The sequence below is a fragment of the Indicator indicator genome, chromosome 22, assembly GCF_027791375.1.
Source record: "Indicator indicator isolate 239-I01 chromosome 22, UM_Iind_1.1, whole genome shotgun sequence".
NCBI classification, from domain to species: Eukaryota; Metazoa; Chordata; class Aves; order Piciformes; family Indicatoridae; genus Indicator; species Indicator indicator.
The window spans coordinates 11422667-11441775 of record NC_072031.1 but is presented as its reverse complement, the minus strand read 5'-3'; the positions used below and the strand labels follow the sequence as shown (position 1 = coordinate 11441775).

The 19109-nt window shown below is 45.3% G+C and overlaps 2 protein-coding genes across 2 annotated transcripts; one reads left to right on the top strand and one right to left on the bottom strand.

Annotated features, from left to right (window-relative positions):
* Positions 1 to 1164: 1164 nt before the first annotated feature.
* Positions 1165 to 8711, bottom strand: LOC128974694 (cytochrome P450 2K4-like). Its single transcript, XM_054391386.1, has 9 exons — positions 8514 to 8711; positions 5928 to 6090; positions 5590 to 5739; positions 5146 to 5306; positions 3596 to 3769; positions 2914 to 3055; positions 2186 to 2373; positions 1755 to 1896; positions 1165 to 1352 (listed from the first exon to the last, which is right to left on the bottom strand). The coding sequence occupies exons 1-9, from the start codon at positions 8709 to 8711 to the stop codon at positions 1165 to 1167; spliced, it is 1506 nt and encodes a 501-aa protein (XP_054247361.1).
* Positions 8712 to 16726: 8015 nt separating this feature from the next.
* Positions 16727 to 18642, top strand: LOC128974560 (cytochrome c oxidase assembly protein COX19). Its single transcript, XM_054391223.1, has 3 exons — positions 16727 to 16827; positions 16980 to 17091; positions 18443 to 18642. The coding sequence occupies exons 1-3, from the start codon at positions 16746 to 16748 to the stop codon at positions 18528 to 18530; spliced, it is 282 nt and encodes a 93-aa protein (XP_054247198.1). The 5' UTR covers positions 16727 to 16745; the 3' UTR covers positions 18531 to 18642.
* Positions 18643 to 19109: the final 467 nt, after the last annotated feature.

The window sequence follows — 19109 nt, the reverse complement described above, 5'->3', positions numbered from 1 at the left end:
AGCTGAAGACAAGCAGTAGAAGTCAAAGCCTTCAGTCAAATGGAAAATATCATCCCTGTTCATCCCAACACCCCTGATACATGAGGCTGATAGTTGCATTAGGAGCCTGTCACCCAGCAGTTAGTGGAAAGAGTTGGTAACTCAGATGTTATGGCATCCACTGAAGGATCCTCTGTCTTTCCCTGGAGAAGGTAGAGAGCAACTATGGCTCCTAACGTACAAGCAGAGAAGTGGACTGAGCTTCTCTCAGCTCTCTGATGGGAGCATGGTGGTCCTGCTGCCCATCACCCTCACACAGCCTTGGGCTTCGGTCCAGCTTTAGCCATGCTGATTCAGAGACTGTTTACATTCTGTGACTGGTCATTTTCTGCCAGTTTAGGGATCTGGGAGGGCCCAGTAAGGAACTGGACAAGTGTGGGAGCTAGCACAAAGCCAGGAGAGGTGAGGGAGTGGTAGAAATGCCTTTCTTAGCAGAAGCAGAAAGCTGCTAGATTGGCCCCATCATAAATGGGCTCTTAGGCATAAAGTGCCCAGTGTGAGTTGGAGTGAACCCACTTCCCAAACCACTTAGATGTTTTCTGATAACTGTCCCGTGCCTGGCTCCTGGCATCAGCCCATGTTACACCCTTGTGTCTGGGACTCTGTAATAAAGATAAGGCAGGTTGTATTGTACAATGGAAGTTCAATCTGAGGCTCAGCTGAACAACTGTCCTGGGGAGATTTCTAGATCCATTAAGCATCTGTTGTCTCCAGCTGGGTTATCGTTAATCAGCTCTGCTATAGAGCTTGGACTTTGGGCTGAGAAATTCCCTGTGGAGGCTCTCAGGAAAGAGCCTCTGGTGGGTTGCATTTATAGAGGAGGCTTGAAGCCATTTCATTCTTTCAAACATCCCTGAAAACTGCATCTCTGATATGTTGTTCCAGGAATGAAGCACACTGTTTCTGAGAGCAGCACTCAGGGGTTTGCGGTACTGAAGGGTTTGCATTATACCTACACCACAAAAGGTGTTAGAAAAAATGGCATGAATGAGGGAAAAACAGCAGTGCCTGGTGTCTTCCTTCCCCTAAAGCTCAGGTACAGCCAGGTTTCCCCCCACCACCACCCCATAACTAGACTTGCTTTCAAGCTTGAAGTGTTCACTACTCTAACTCCATGTCATTTGATCATTCACAGGGCACAGCACAAACCAGGTGAGGCATGGGGTTCAAGATAAAGCCAACATCAGCAGTGAGATCTAGGTCTGACTTATCCACTCCTGGAGGGGGCTGGAAAACAAATTTGCGGAGCAGGCCTGCAAAGAAGAGGAACAGCTCCATTCTGGCCAGTCCTTCTCCAAGACAAGCTCTTCGTCCTGAAAACAACCAGGAAAGAAGGAAGCGATCAGCGCCGTAACTCTTCCTGTTGATGTTTGAGACCTTACAAACTGGGTGTTTGGGCCATAAGAGCGAGCTGTTAAGGTAGGATTTTTTTTTCCCCTTCCTTCTTCTTATTTTAGAGGTGCTACTGACTTGGTCTCAAAACACCCAGAAGCTTGTAAGTGTGTGAGACCATTCAGTGACTGGGTAAAACAGCGTCTCCCAGATCTTTAAAAGAAGAGTTGGTTACTTACAGCAATGGTGGACAGGGCAAATGACCAAAATTCCCTTATCCTTTATTAGTATGTTTTGTGTCCCTAACTTTCCTACTTCCCTGGAATCAGTGGGCACTCTGCCATTAGCCTGGCCCCAAGTGGTACACACATTGCCCCTCTCACCTATGGAGAATGGAATAAATGCCTCTCTCCTAATGAAGTTCCCTTCGGCATCCAGGAAGTGGGAAGGGTTGAACTGATCTGGGGTTTTCCAATGTAACTTGTCATTCAGAGCAGAGGTGAGCAGTGGAATAATCTCTGTACCCTGAAAGGGATCAAAGAAATTCACAGCAGTTGTTTAGAGCAGATCACCTTCCTAGCAGAGCCAGGCTGCTTTCTTTTTTTTTTTTTTTTTTTTTTTCTGATGGGAAGAGGCAAATAAGACTGAGCCATGGCAAAGAGAACTGGGAGATGCTTCCAAGACAAAAGATCACATCATAGATTAAACCCCACACCATGACAGTGCCTTTAGATTTTGGTGGGTTTCTTTTTCGCTGCATTAAGTAAAACTGTAAGGAACCTGTGCACTGCAAGCTGCTAGTCTCAAAGCTCACCTTAGGAATCACATAGCCTCGGAAATTCACATCAGTAGGAGTAGCTCGTGATACACCCATCGGGACAATGTTGGCAAACCTCTGTATTTCATGTATCACTGCATCTGTGTAAGGCATTTTTTTCCGGTCCTCCAACTTAGGCAGCTCTCCTGGTTCAATGACTTGGTTCATTTCTTCCTGAATTTTTCCTTGGAGGGAGGAAGGGATTAAGAAGCTGATAACCCTCTTATCTTGCAGTTGAGATACCCTCTCACGTGGCCAAGAGGAAGGAAAGGGAGAACTCGGAGGGGTATATGGGGAGAACAGGAGTGGGTAAGTCAGGGCATGGCATGGTTCTTTCAGGTTTATTGTTTGAATGGAGCCACTACAGTACACCCCATCCCTGATTTTGATCACACACCTTTGTTACCCCATAACCTTCAACAGAAGCCAGATCAGAATCAGCTTCTGAGGAGACCTTTAGTGAAGTAAGCCCATAGCCTGCAGGAGAAGAAGGATGGGGGAGCTCTACTGTAATTGGATAGTGTCCCTTAGCCTCTCCCACTTGGCTGGGCTGGTTTACTGCAATCCAACTGAATAAAATTCCTCTGTAAAGTCAACGGTTGTTATCTCTCTCCAACTATTCAGAATAATTACTCTAGACAACACTGAATGAGTTCCTCTCTGCTCCACAACCAAAGCCTTAAGCATGCAATTGTGTATCATACAAGAGGACTTCTCAGCCTTACTCTGAATTTCTGGGTATTTCATCATGAGAAGGAGACCCCAGCGCATAGTTGTAGAGGTAGTCTCAGACCCAGCAGCAAAGAGGTCCAGGGTTGAAAACAACAGGTTTCCATTGCTGAATGCAGTGTGGGGTTTCTTGGCCTCCTTCAAAACAAACCAAAACATGGCCATAAGTTCTACAGCAATATGTGACTCTGCTGCCACCACTTTAATCTGCATGCTAGCTTTTTGTGACTTGGTACGTTCTGGGAAACAAAATGTTTAGTGTTTTAGCATTAAGGTCTATGCTGTGTGGAATTTGGCTGGTGCCAAGCATAGGTGTAATCCCCAGGTCTAGAGATTAGGTTAGTTGGAATTTACTTACTGCAATGAACTTTATCACTGCACCATTCTTGCAGGTTTGGGATGACACCCTCCTTATGTGTGCTGAGTGGTAACTTATTTCACCACTGTGGGACGTGTTGACAACTAGATCCCTTTAACCAGCAGTTTCAGTGGAGCTATGAAGTGAGGACAGCACAGCTCACTGTGAGTAGGAGCTTTGATACACTCTGCTCATTGCAGGTATTCTGTTTCCACTCACTCCCAGTCCCTGTCAGATGGTAGGGACTAGTAATAAGATGGATAGACTAGTAATAAGAACTAAGAGAACAGGAAGATGCTGAAACTTAGCTTTTAAAGTACCTGTTGTTGCTTCATCAGAAAGGCATCAACAAAGCCAGTCAAGTTATTTTCATTAAACTCTTCTTTGTGTTCCTTGAAGAGCTTCTGGAGAAAAGCATTCAGTTCACTGACATTTTGTAGCACAGTCCTGTAAGCTCCAGAGAGAAATCCAATGGATGGGTAGAAATTATATAACTGTGGAAGAAGAGAAGTCTTACTGTTAATTGGCATTTTGAACATAATTGGCATTTTGAACATCTCAAATCACCCTGCTGGTCCCTTGTCCCACACCCTGACATTTCAGGCTGTAATTCCCCTACATTTGCTTGTACCGACCAAGCATCTATGAAGTGCTGCAGAAATAGTCTTCTCTCTGTTACACCTAGGCATGAGTCCTTGTCATGACTTTTGGGAGGTTCATCAGCTTAATTTTCTCTCAGGGCTTCCAGCTTTGTAGGTGGGGGGACAGGAGATCTTGGGTGTGAGAGCTGGGAATGTAAGCATGGTACTTGTTCAAGGAATAGCCCTCCCTCAGGTGTGTCACATCCTGTAGCAGCTGAAGGGACTTGAACTGGCCACCTCTACAGGCAGACTGTTGCTGTATCAGCATGGTGCTTTAAAAGCCAATTAGTTTAGGCATGGCACCAAGCTCATCCAGCTGCACCATTCAGGAGCTGGACTGAGCAGAGCATTGCAGTATGTCTATGGACATAAGCACTGAAGGGTCTCACCCCCATCAGCCCACCAGTGCTGTGCTCACCTCCAAGGAGATCACTGCTGCCCTGCCAGACAATGAAGCAAACAACCTGCTGGTAGCTGTTAACTGATGCTGCATCCTGGGAAAGTGTCTGCACATAGTGTGTAACTCTGGCTGTGCTTGGGTGGTGCTTACTGGCCTTAGCTAGCCTGGAGCTGGAGCAAGCCACAGACCTCTGTGTGGTGACTCCACTGCTGCTCAAGCAGAAGCTTTGTGTCAGGAAGGAAGGAGCTTCCATCAGCTGTTAGTTTGTGAAGACTGAATTTCAGCAGCCGAAATAAAATAATTCTGTCAGACCTGGTTCTAGGGGAGGCAGAAGAGAGTTGCTGAAAGTGTAATACAAAGAAGCAGATTTGAGGTGGCATTTCAGGGCTGATCTCTGATAGAAGAGATTTACTGCATTTCTGCTCTTCAAAGAGGGTAAAATGAGGGTGGTGAGACACTGGAACAGGTTGCCCAGGGAGGTGGTAGAAGCACCAGCCCTGGAGGTTTTTAAGGCCAGGCTGGATGTGGCTCTGAGCAACCTGCTCTACTGGGAGGTGTCCCTGCCCATGGCAGGGGGGATTGGAACTAGATGTTCCTTGAGGTCCCTTCCAACCCTAACAATTCTATGATTCTAAAATAGTTCTTTTTGTGAAGACTTTGGATTTATTCTTTTACTAATAAACATCACAGACTAAACACGGGGGCCTTGGAATGCTGATAATGTTCTTGTTCTCAAGAAATAATATGTGGGAGGGCAGGAGGACAAAGACAAGCTAGCAGCTACCCCCAAAAAAACCCTAAAAGCTAAAACATAAAATCAAGCTCTTACCAGTATCATAGGGGAGCCCAACAGCTTTGTGTTTTCATTTATCATCTTCAGCAAAGTTAGAAACACAGGGTCATCATATTCAAACCTCTCTCCAAACAATATAGAGCAGATGACATTGGATACAGCATTGTTGAGTATCATCTTTGTATCAAATGGTTTCCCTGTATTTCAAACAACCAAACCCAAAAATGACAACGTGATTATGCTCATTTCAATCTCATTTCCTACAGAAATGTGGTCCTGAGCTCCCCAAGAAAAAAAAACCTCATTCACCACCCAGAATGCCTGCCAGGGAACTTGGTTTCAGTGCTCTAAGGCCTGGGTTTAATAAGCTGCTTCAGCATATGCTGAACTTTAACCATTTGCTCAGAGTTAAACTTTCATTAAGCTTTATTGCTTTGCTAAGCAGGTTTTCTGTCGCTGGGTGAAAGTCTTGGCACTCACCATGATAGGATTGAAAATATTTGATAAGGGAATTTACTTCCTCCAGGACTCGGATCTCGATGGTTCTCTTTCCCATTCCAAAATCTCTCAGTGTGGACAGGGTGAATCTTCTCATAGTTTTCCATACCTCTCCATGGCTGAATGCTAGGCCTAAACCAAAGGTGTAAAATCCTTGTGTTATGTGTGGTTAATAAATGTGCTTAAGGCTTTCTTACTCACTGGCACCAAAGCTGCTTATGCAAACAAAGAACAACAGCTAAGAAGATGATGCTCTCTGATGTAAGAATATAATGAACCTAGACAAACAACTAAAACTAACCAGCCAAAAGGTCGCTTACCATTTCCTTGTGTCATTTTCCTAAATATGGGTATTTCTGCCCTCTCTCCAAATTCTTCAGCGTGATTTGAAAGGGCATCTTTGATGGTTTCGTATCCAGCCAGTACCACAGCTTTCCTGGGTCCAAAATGCACAGTGAAGACATTGCCATATATCTTGGAGAGCTGTCAAGGTGAACAAATACGTTCGTTCAAAACCAGATCTAGACCCAAACGCTGGCATTAGCCACCCGAGGTGATTCTAGCCCTAAAGGAGCCTCCCAACCCTGCCTGGAGTCTCCAGGTGCTGCGTAGTGCAACTAATAACCAACAGCTATCAATCACCAGCATCTCTGCTTGCACCCTGTTTGCACAACAAGGTGTCTGCTATCACTGCTGCTATCAGAGAAGTCAATAAAATGCCACTGCATTCCTGTGGTGTTCTGCAGTAACAGGCCAGCATAGTGATACCACCACTTGGAGTCTGGTTAGCAAGTGCTGGAGCAGGCAGGCCTGTTTATTTTAATGCTGTTGACCTGAGGCAAGCAGGGTGTGCACACAGCTTTGAGGCTGAAGCCACAAACACTACAAAACCAAAGCCAGACAATAACTCTTTCTTTCAGGACAGCACTTGTCTCTAATTATGGCAAGGTGGGTAGTGCTGCAGTCATTGCAAAATTATTTGCTGACCACCAGTAACTTGAATCCAACTAGGAAGCACATTCTTGTAGATAATGTTGCAGGAGCTTTAGGCTTTTACAGCAAATTAAATATGAATCATCTGTTACACAGAAGGGTGGCTTTGACAATCTAATCATTCACTCAGTATTTTAGGCTTGGTTTAAACACTGCAAAGCCATCCACTCCAAATGCCTCCTCGTTGCTGATGTGCCTGGGTTGCCATTTGCTATGCATTAGATACATTCTGAAAATTGAATTTCAGATTAGAAGCAGCTCCTGTTATTACACCAGCCAAATTGAATTTGTTTTCATCAAATAGTGGTTTGACGGCTTGGGAGATAACATTAACACTGCTTCTTTCAGCCCTGGCAGCTCAGGAAGCATGTGGCAGAGACATGAGCAGGAAATCACAGACACCTCCTAGCCTTCCTTTGGTCATTTCTTTGCATTGTACCTCTTGGCATCAACCTGTTTTTGTTTTTTGTTTGTTTGTTTGTTTTTTTCCTCAGCAACACAAGTATTGGGTGTAGCAGGTCTGAAAGCCTAAAGGAGGCTGCTTGGCAGACTGTAGGAAATGAGGCTGGTGCCTTCATGTGGCATTTGTACCATAAAATCTCCCAGTACCATCAAAACCAGCTGCTCTTCTATACCCACACCCTCAAACAAGCCTATGGTCAGATGAGAGCTCAGGCCCAGAAGCCCATCCAAACTTTGCTCTGCACAGTCCTCTGCCCCGTAAATCCAGGCAGAGGAGCACTGTATGACTGCTGTAGGAGCTGTGTGGTTTTGCAGCCCAGGATGCCCTTTCCATGGCTAACTGGAGAATGTCAATTTCTGCATTGCCCCCACAACTGCAGCTCTTTAGCTGGATGAAGGAGTTCACTGGGGACTGGGGTCCCCTGTCATAGTTTCCAGTAAGCACACACACAGGGTATATGACAGGTCACTCACAGCACCTCAGCCATCTCTAGAGCAACCAGAAGAAATCTGAATTCACACGGAATTATCCCCATCTCCCAATGGGAATACAGCAGACACTTTCTGAAACAAACATTGCACCTGGCTTTACAATATTTGTCTTCCCCTCCCTCCCCTCTTTACCCTCTTTTAGAAATAAAAATATCCATGTGGCTGCATAAGAACAGAAATTTATTTGCTTAACCATATAAAAGCCACCCATCAAATCTTAGATAGCCCTGGGCAGTGTGAGTGTACAGGGGGAGAGTTGGGGAGGCAGAGCTGAGCTTTCTGTTGTAGGAAGATAACGAGCTTTGGAAATAGATGTGCATATGACCCCATATCCTCTGCTGTGGGGATACCTCTGGTGTGGAAGATATCTTTTCACCCTTTCTACCTACCCTCAGTGGGAGAGGTCTGCATGCAGTGGGACTTCTCTTGATGGCCAAATAGTCCTGATGTTTCAGCAGGATCGAGCAACTTGAGTCTTTCACCCACAGCCTCTGAGAGGCTCCAACAACATGGAGCTGATTGCAAGAGGTTAGGGTCTGTGCTTGTGTGTGTATGAAGGAAGGAATGAATGTGTATTACAAATATATGTATGTGTGTGTGTGAAGGAAGGAAAAAATGAATGTGTATTACAAATATATGTATGTGTGTGTATGAAGGAAGGAAGGAAGGAATAAATGTGTATTACAAATATATGTATGTGTGTGTATAAAGGAAGGAAGGAAGGAATGTGTATTACAAATATATGTATGTGTGTATGAAAGAAGGAAGAAATGAATGTGTATTAAAATATATGTATGTGTGTCTATACCTCTGAAGGTAAAGTCCCTCTGCCAACCTGCCTATACTTTAACCACCTCATTTCTGCCCTCCACACAGCACAAACACAGCATCACATCTCCATTTCCCTGGTGGCATCTCTCCCTTCCCATTTTCCTCCTGCCTCCTTGCTCAGACCCTACCTCTGTCAGCGACTGGAACGGCTTTTTCAGGTCCACCACATTCAAGTTTCCAATCAGAGGAAGAGGTCGTGGCCCAGGAGGCAAATTGTGAACCGACTTCTTCAAGCTGGTAAGAAAGTAAAGGAGAACAACCAACCCCACTGCCAAGCAGAGCAGTGAACTGGAGCCCACATACTGCAGCAAAGTCTGCATGGCCATCTCTAAATCAAAGTGTGGGGATGAGCATCTTGGGGTCCCTTTATAGCCCTTTGGTCATTGCCTGAACACACCTTCTGGGGAAGTGGCTTTCCACAAAGAAAAGGACTCCAAGATCTTGTTTACTTCTAGACCAGATATACTTTTTTTCCCCCCCCTGCCTTATTTTGTTTTGAAATGTGGATTATCTTAATCTGGAGCTCCTATTTCGTCTACAACATTGGGGCAAGGTGTTTGTTTTCCAGTGAGAGTCTGTGTTATGGGCATGTTGTGGTCTATGTGATTTCAGAGGCAGAATTAAAGCACAGGACCAGTGCTGGCACCAGGACCAGTGCCAGGTCACAGGACTTAGCTGGACCACTGCTGATGCAATAGAGGAAGCGGGATGCAGGAGGAAAAGCACACAGTAATGCATGGCCCAGAGTGCATCTGGGAAGGAAGTCCTCAGGGAAAGAAAGCCTGACCTAGGAGCAGTTGGAATGGTGGTGGCATGAAGATTCAGCATCACAGACAGCAGATAGTTCTGATTCTCTTTGCTTTTCTGCCACCCTCCTTGAGCAACAGAGTTTTCACTGTTGACACTGTTGTTGACCTCTGTCCCAAAAATCCTCTACCAGCAATCCCCAAACACCCCTGAAACGATTCAGGTGCTATTTAGCAGTTGAGTGTCCAGAGGACTGTGTGCCTGCATGTCCATCTCTGAGTACAGTGATGACTCTTTCCTGCTGTCCTGCCTGTTTATGAGCAGATGCATGCAATCCCCTCCAGGCAATCTTTTTGCTGGGATTGGGAAAGAGATCCTAGATCTTTGTAACCAGGATTGGGCTCTGCAGCTGGCCAGGCAGGGGACGGAGGATGGAGGCTGCCCGGGCAGCTCTTGCACAGCCAGGTAGGTGCCAGCCAGGAGAAGCACAGAGCAACAGCTTTGGCACTCCAGGTGCGCTGAGTCATGCACCATGCCAGGGCAGGGTCCTACAAGAGCCTGCACGCTTGGGCAACAGCTTCTCAAAAGCCACCCCCAAGCTTTGCATCCCTGCAAGATGAGAGCCACCCCTGTTTGCATCCTTTGGGGATGACAACAAAGCAGAAGTGATCATGAACAGGAGGCCAGTTTTAAATGGTGTCTCTGGGTGAAGGAGCCAGGTTGATATTCTCTCACACATTCTCAGGTGGGGCTATTTTGCCCTTCAGTTGCAGGTTCTGTCAGATTACTGGGCTGTGCTGCTGTTCAACCCTTTCAGAAATCCATAGTTTTAATAACACTTTTGCTAGACTCCTCCAAGGCTCCTGGGTGCAGGCTCCACTGATGGAAAACTGATGATTATTTATTAATAATAATAAAAGTACATTAGCCGAAGGCAAGAGGAATCAATAAACTCTAACTAGATTGGCATGAAAAAGGTGCCTGCATGTCTGGCTGTTCAACAAGGTTTGTTACTGGGTAGAGTTTTTCACAAGGGAGAATTGCCCTGGCCAGAAAAGGAAAAGGAGGGCAATGGGTAGTCATGTCTGTCTCAAAATTTGCTGCACAGTTGTGAGGTCAGAGGTGTGCACCCTCTTCTCCTGTTCTGCCAGGCTCTTCTCTGAGCAAATGGTGTGGTCACTGAGACTCTTGAGACTGTAAGATGAAGTAAAAGTGAGGAAAAACCCTTACATGGGCCCAGTTGAGTATCAGCACTGCTTTTTTGGCAGTGGTAGAGATGGCTACTGCTGTAGAAAGCAAGAGTCTAGGCTTCAGGTCATAGCTGGTGATAACACAGGGTGAAATTCTTCCTCAAGTAATGAGCCCATGGACTTGCAATCTGCTGGCCTGATGCATGTGCTGTGGGATGAGTTTTCCAGAAAGAGGGAATCATTGCAGTTTTAAATTACAACTAATGTGCTGTCCTCAGCTCCATTTGTTCCTTCCACACCTTGGTTTCCAGTATGCAATCTTCAATGCAGACCACAACTGAGTTGTTGGCCTGCAGGTGTGGCTCCCACACAGGACTGGGGAGAAAATGCTGCTCCTTGCTCACATGCCTTTGTCTTTCTACCAGGCCAAGTCAGAACTGATATCATCTGCAGGTAAGCAAGACTTTGTGGCCACAGCTCAGGGAAAGAATCAGTTCCTCTTACAAAATGAGCCTGTGCATTGAACAGCCACGGAGTCATCAAACTCGTGTGTGCTCATCTGGAGAAGGACATGTAATCTTCTAATGGGACATAGGTTAATAATGCTACAGTAACAGTAGGATAATGCAGAGAAAGAGCTGTTAAAAGGCCATAATTCAGTCAATGAGCTCTGATAACATAATAAACCATGAAAGTGAACACCAAGAGCTTGTGTGCCTCGCAAGGCTCTGCCACTGATTTACAACCTCAAGAGATGCCTATCAGCCCCCTGCATTGTTATCAAGGATGTATAAGGCATGAGCACACCCTGTTAAACATTAACAGTTTTAAAGACTCAGATGTGTTAAAACTCAGGCTGCTCCTTCCTAATGGATTTTGCTCACCTTGACATATACCAGCACAGAAAGAAATCAAAAGCTTCCCGACTTTGACCTCCTTCCATTTTTTCTTAATTATTGCATTGTTTTATTGGATTGCACCCACTCCTTCCCAGCCTGCAAATCCATACTTCTGTAGGATCCCTACAGGGCAGTGATCAGTGGCTCAAATGTTCACTGTGCTCCTTTTGGTACAAACAACTCGTGCTGGATTTCTTTTCATTTATCTGTCAAATCGGTGTGGGTTGCACATCTACTTTGGGAAGAAAAATACTTAAAAAAACCAAAAAAATCATCATTTCTCTGCAAATTTTCAATGAAAGATTCTTGGGGTTTTTCCATATCCTGGGCTGGAAGGTTGTATGCGATGGGTCTGGACACTGGGAGAAGGAAATAAGAAAAATTTGTGCATGGGATTAGTGCAGTGTCTCTCTGCAGAGAACTGGGTGACACTACTTACCACTCATGTAAAGCATTTACTGTTTTTTAGCAACACACCAGTCTCAGGAACTTCACCAAATCACAGGAACATTCAGGTTGGAAAAGGCCCTCAGGATCACCAAGTCCAACCAAGAACCCTACTCTACAAGGTTCACCCCTAAGCCATATCCCCAGGCACCACATCCAAATGACCTTTAAACACATCTGAAACTGGCAACTCAACCACCTCCCTGGGCAGCTCATTCCAATGCCTGACCACTCTTTCTGTGAAAGCAACTTCATTACTTTTAAAAGCCTTGGGCTAAATAGATGTTATTTGTTCATGAGTTTCACCCAGTGATAAAATACATGGGAGAGCCTGGGATTTGGTGCTGGAGATGTATTTCATTATATATATACATATATATATATATATATATATATATAAATACTTGCAGTAAAATCCATTGTGGCTACAGCCAGAAGTATGATCTGGGGGTGCTGGATGATACTAGGCTGAACATGAGCCAGCAATGTGCCCAGGTGCCCAGCAGAGCCAATGGCATCCTGGCCTGTATCAGGAATAGTGTAGCCAGCAGGACAAGGGAGGTTATTCTGCCCTGTACTCAGCACTGATCAGGCCACACCTTGAGTACTGTGTCCAGTTCTGGGCTCCTCAATTCAAGAGAGATGTTGAGGTACTGGAATGTGTCCAGAGAAGGGTGATGAAGCTGGTGAGGGGTCTGGAGCACAGCCCTGTGAGGAGAGGCTGAGGCACCTGGGGTTGTTTAAGCCTGGAGAAGAGGAGACCTCATTGCTGTCTACAACTACCTGAGGGGAGGTTGTAGCCAGGTGGGGGTTGGTCTCTTCTCCCAGGCAACCAGCAACAGAATGAGGGGACACAGGTATAGGTTGGATATTAGGAAGAAGTTCTTCACAGAGTGATTTGCCATTGGAATGGCAGGGAAGTGGTGGAGTCACCATCCCTGGAGATGTTCAAGAAAAGCCTGGATGAGGCACTTAGTGCCATGGTCTAGTTGATTGGATAGGGCTGGGTGATAGATTGGACTGGATGATCTTGGAGGTCTCTTCCAACCTGGCTGATTCTATGATTCTATGAACCCAGACTCTGCACTTAGGCCAACAAGTCAAGATGGCCTGGCTTGGGAATCTAGTGTTGAGGAGATGAGGTTATGAAGAATTTATTTTCAAAATGTAACTGAACACATTAAATGCCTCAACGTAGCTCCAAGGACCTTTTTCTTCTGGGTCTCTAGCGTCAGTCTATCTCAACAAGGTACTGCAGAAATTATTTTAATACAAGGGCAACTCAGAGCATATCACAAAGCAAGATTAGTTATTAGGTGTCTACAGAGCCAGTACCTTACTTTTGGGGCCCCTGCTTTGGTGCAGATAAGAGATGTGGATTTAGATACACCAGAAGAGCAAATAGCAATGTAAGAAAAAGAGGTCTCTTTGGCTTTCAGTGCAGTGTTACTATTTCTACCACATTCCCCTCTAACCTGATGAGGCTTTGGCTCAGTCATAACAGAAAATGAGCTTATCATTCTGTACATCTTTGTAGAGCACATAATATATTAAGGCCCTGACCTCACTGGCATGAAACTATGGTTTCCCTGTAAGTGCAAATCAGTAATATTTCATTAATCATCCACAACAGAAATCCCCATTCCCCAGACTATTCTGGCAATATTCTGCATTTTTTCTTGTCTAGGAACTTGAATTAAAAAGGAGAAAAATGGTTTACAACAGCCCATGGCAATGGTGTAGCAAGAGGCCTTATGTAAGAGCTGGCAGCACGCTCGCTGCACGAGGGTGAGGCATAGGAGTGAGTGATCCTGGAAGGATGTTTCTCTGAGGTGTGTTCTGTGCATGGGCTGGGAACAGCAGTCTCAAGGGCACAAATTCCACTGTCTGAATGTGCTTGGTCTTGTTCAGCTGATTAATTTCTTACAGCTATCCCAAGTAAAGCTACAAAATCCCCATGTATGTTACTGAAGCCTTTCATGGCCTGTCAATAAATCATTTTCAAATTAGCTACCTGATAATTTGAATCTGCAGGATCTTAAATGGTGCAGCATGATGAGAGAGAGAAAATAATGAAAGTCCCAGACTTTACCCCACCCATAGAAAGGAATAAAGGTTCTGCTCTGTTGTATTATTTAATTTAGTGCTCCCAAAAGTAATGCTAAGTGCATAGAAACTCCTTCTGAAGGTGCATCTGTACAACTGACAGATAAGCATCAGTGGAATAAATTCTCAGCATGACCTGGCAACATTGTAAAAGAACAAACATTTTTAAATGTTACTTTAGTCCATAATTAATGAGTAACAGCTCTGAGTCAAGAAAAGGATTTTTTTTTTTTAATCTATCAGGTTGTGTATCAACTTGAAAGGGAAAGACTCAAGATTTTTCCCTAGTTTGGGGAGACTTCTAATTTTTGGAAAGGGCTCAAGGGTCCAGACCAGAGGTATTGTAAAACATTGGATGCTCTAAAAATTATCTGATCTCTCTTGTACAATGAGCACCTTTTTACTGAAACAGCTATTTTAGAATTCCCTGATGCTGTGGAAGTCTCTCACTTCTTTGTAAGATAATATGTAAAAAGCATTGAATTCTCTGTTTGTGGCACTACTCTTTGTGGCAGTGTTTTTATTGAATTCTTTTGGAACTGGTTGGCTTAGTCTGCAAATGAGGCTTTTTTTTTTCCTTCACACTGATTATCTAATGGGGGTTTCATTTGATCTCCTTGGGAAAAATACATACTAAAGAATGTGTATTAGATGCTAAGGCAAACCAGTACCTTTAAAGGAAACTCTAGAAGATACAACTGACAACTGCAATAAAAGCATTAAGGAAGCATAACCAAACACCTGCTGCTGTACCTGACCTGAATTTGGGTAACTACAAAATTTAAGACTCCAAAGAAAGACGCTGAGTTAATTAATAGGTAATCCAAACATTTGGGTATGGCATAATATAATACAGTGAGTTGATAAAAGCGTTTGCACAGCCTTTACTGTTGTTTTTGGGAAGAATTCCAGTATGGGATCCCAGGATATCTTTGCCTTTGATTTCTTCCTTCATCACACAGGAAATCAGCAAGTCAACCACTGTGCCAGCAACTAAGGAATGTAATTGGGGCAGTTTGCTAACATCAAGTGCCTTGACACTTTAGTTAAACTCATTCAGATAAAGCAAAGCTACTTCTCTTCTCAGTCCTGTGAGATCTAGGAGACAGCTTGTTGCATGTACTTGTGGAAGGAGAGCATCTCCCTTTTACTGTTAAGTGTTATAACGAAGTCAACTGGAAAAGTGCTACTTAACATATAATAAAAAACATCTATTGTTCAGAGCCCTGAAAACATAATAATAAATAAAACCTTATATTTCAGGCTGTGGAAACCAGTTGCTTGTGTAATAGAACACGGTGTAATTTTCCATTTACAATTTCAGGACTGTAATAAGGAAGCAATCAAAGCATAAACAAAACACACTTTAAATGGGGCTGCAGGTAATATTTCCATAATGGCTGTCCTTAACAATTGCAGCTGCTTGTTTTGTTTTATTTTTTTCCTTAGCCTCAAATTTTTTCTACTTATCTCAGTCATTTAATTAAAAGAAAATCAACTTAAAACAGATGAAAGACCATCTTAAACTAATTGCAGCTATGGGCAAAGAAGAAGAAGAAAAAAAGACTCTAATAACGTAATGTACGGTTAACGTTTGTGTGGGTTAAATTAACACCATTTCTCATCCTCCTTTCAGGATGAGATCTGAGGCTCTGCAGAGAATGTGCTGTAAACCTGCAGGCAAAAAGGGGGTTTTGTTGGTTATCCATCTTGAGGATGTTCACCATGCGCCAAGCATCTGCCGATGACTGCTTGGTTTAACTGGCCTCATCGGTGTTCCTGCTGTGTGATGGGAAGCTGCCTTCTTGCTCGTTTTTTTGCAGGAGAGGTAAAAGAACTCGGTGCTGTCCGTGGAGTTTGTGCACGGGCGTTAATCCGTGAGGTTTAGTGAGGGATGAGCAGTGTCACTGCCGCCGGGGCAGCTGATGGCGGGGTTCATGTCACTACAGCGAGGTGAAGATAACTCTTGTGAAATACCGCAGAAAGCTGACACTGCCTCCCAGGGGTGCCCCAGGTCTGCCTGCTGATCCCCAGGGCTCTCACATCACACCTCCAACCAGAGCTGGGTCCTGAAAACTGTGGTTTTAAGCTAAGATGCAGTGCTCAGCAGTGATGGGTGAGGAACTTGCCCTTCCTGGGAGATGGGCAAGGAGCCCAGTCCCTGATCGCCAGCTGCTGCATAGAAACCGGAGAGGCTCGGACGAGGCTGGATTCTTTATAAACCTGTTTGCTGACACCGAGCTCTAAGTTTTGCTCTTTCCCCCCTTATTTCCAATTGAACAAATGGGAGAGGGCACACCTTTTCCCTTCAGCATGCGAGCTGCCCATCACCGTCAGCCTGTTCCATTAAACACTGTAACAGGCTGCCCAAGGAGGTGGTAGAATCCCCATCCCTGGAGGTGTTTAAAAGACACAGAGATGTGGTGCTGGTTTTAGCACCAGATTTGGCCGTCAGATAACGCTTTGACTCGATGATCTTCAGGATCTTTTCCAACTCAAACCATTCACTGATTCTATTTCACGGATCGAGCCCTGGATGCCGGCGCAGCGGAGACGCACTGGGAACGCCACCGGCCCGACCTCCCTCCCAGGTGGGACCGACGCTGGAGTTCCCCGGTCCGTGCCAACATGGAGAACGGCAGCGCCTCCGTGGCAGCTCCCACCGATGACCGAGGCTTGTGGCAGCAATGTCACTGTCCCCCCGCCCGGCCCTGTTGCGCTACGTGGTCTCGCCCCTCGCCGCCGGAGCAGGGCTCTCTGGTTGCCACGGCAGCGCGGACGCCGTTTGAGCAGCGCTGTGGCTCCGCCCGCTGGGCGGTAGCACGGTTTCGTGCTGCTCGATGCGCTCGGTGCTCGCCGGCGACGCTTGGTGTTCGGCTCCCCCCGGCGGCCGCTGTGGAACCGGAGTGACCCCGGCCCGCGCTGTTCCGTTCCGCTCCGCCTCGCCTCGCTTCCCCCTGTCACCGGCGACATGTCCACTGCCATGAACTTCGGCACCAAGAGCTTCAAACCGCGGCCGCCGGACAAGGGCGCTTTTCCGCTGGATCACTTCGGTACGGTAAAGAGGGCCTGGCCTCCCCGCGGCCTAGTGCCGGGCCTGCTCCGCTTCCCTTCATCTCTCCACGGGCCGGGTCACTGGGACGCGCTCCGGGCCTGGGCCTAGTGCCGGGACTGGCGGTAAGGCGGCCCTCGCTGTGTCTTTCAGGGGAGTGCACCGCCTTCAAGGAACGGTTCATGGAGTGCCTCCGGAACAGCGACTACGAGAGCAGTGCCTGCCGGCAGCACGCCAAGGCCTACCTGGAGTGCCGCATGGAGAGGCAAGTGGTGCCCCTGGCCCCCCCGGGCACAGCACGGGCAGCTGAGCGGCCCCCAGGCCGGGGAAACAGCAGAGGTGTCTTAGGGAGAGAAAGGGAACCCGCAGTTGAGGCATTCATGCAGGGAGTTTGTGTCCTTTTCAGAAGCAGCTGCCCTGTATGGCTTCAGCAGCTTACTTGGCTTATGTTTTTGATGTGGTGTAAATATTCAGCCCAAAAGGTGGGACAGCTGCAAGACTTAACCAGCTTCTACTGCATGCAACCATCTTTCTCAGTGTGAAGTTTTTTGGTTTGTAGCTGTGGTTACAAGTTAAAAGTTTAACTTGTTTCTCAGTTCAAGTGAACAAAAGGGGCCCTCAGCATAAGAAAGATACAGACCTGCTCGAGCTGGTCCAGAGGAGGACCACGAAACTGGAGCATTTCCTATGATGACAGGCTGAGAGAGTTGGAGTTGAGCCTGGAGAAGAGCCCTTATAGTGACCTTCCAGTGCTTAAAGGGAGGCCAACAAGGAAAGTGGGGAGGGACTCTTTATTAGGGAGTGTAGTAACAGGACAAGGGGTAACAGTTTTAAGCTAAAAGAGGGTAGGTTTAGATTATTCAGAAGGAATTCTTTACTGTGAGGGCAGTGAGATGCCAAAAAAGAGAGAACTTACAGATGCCCCATCCCTGGAAGTGTTTAAAGCCAAATTGAACAGGGTTCTAAGCAACCTGGTCTAGTGGAAGGCGTCCCTAACCCCTGGCAGGGGGGTGGAATTAGGTGGTCTTTAAGGTCCTTTCCAGCCTAAACTAATGAGTGATTCTATAAGTGTTGGTGGTTGGTTTCCTAGCACTGTTTCCATTCTTCCATAGCTTTGCAGTGATTTCTGTTCAGTGGCGAGTCGGGGAGCACATTGGGAAATGCTCAAAGGGCCTTAAGTGCACTTAAATACAAAGATGCTCACATATGCTGAATGGGCTGGTGGTGAGGAAGGCTGCACATCAGAAACTGAAAATCACTAAAGTCTAATGGTTCCACAAATGTTGTTCTATACCACGTTCACTTAAAAATCTTAGAAATGGCACAGGAAGAATTTTAGGAAGCTTTATGCAGTCTCTTAATCAAAGATAACTTAGAGTCAGGTCAGTTTCTGAGGAAATTCTTGCTCAGCATCAAATATCAGGAGACAACACATTTATTGGAAAACTGTGGTTAAGAAAAAAGGATCACTGAAAGCTGCTTTCCCCAAACTGAATTTTCTTTGCTAAGTGGCAGTCTCTGTGGATTTCTTCAGTGTAAATAATGCAAATGAAATAGAAGATGCAGCTCTCTTCTCCTGGAAAATGTGTTTTGTTGTTTTGTTGTTTTTAACTTAGGCAACTTATGGCTAATGAACCGCTGGAAAAATTGGGATTTAAAGACCTGACAGATGACAAATCAGAAGCAAAACCTGAGAAGTTGTGATGATGAAGACACAGAACTTTACTCCTCGTGTATGGAAAGCATAACTCCTAATGTAGTACATATTGTACATTTCTGTTCATAGTGCAATAAGAGGTTTCCTGAAGGAAACCTTTTTTCAAAGTTTAATTTTCTTAAAAGAAAATATATTTAAATGAGCAAAAGTACTGCCTTTGTCTACTTTCCTGAAGTATTTCTTAACTTTTTTTTCTTTTGGTTTCTCTAGCCTACTTTTAAAGATCTGTAACAACCTAGAGAAAACAATTATTGCCTGAATTGTTCTCCATGTTTACAGAGAACAGTGAAGTCTTATTTTAAAAAGACAAAAATCCCTTTATTGTGCAGTTCTTGAACTACAGCTTAATTTTGCTTGGGTATTACTAATATGCTTAGAGCAGTTACTTGTCAGGTGGAAATAAAGCTGCTGTGGTATTTGCAAGTTTGTTTTTATTAAATACTAGTGTTAATCCCCATCTTTGGTGTGATCTTCTCACCCTGCTGTAGAAAACATTTGGGTACTGGGATGGGGTTGTTTTTTTCAGTCTTTTAATCTTCATCACTGCTGGGAGAGTATCTGTAGTT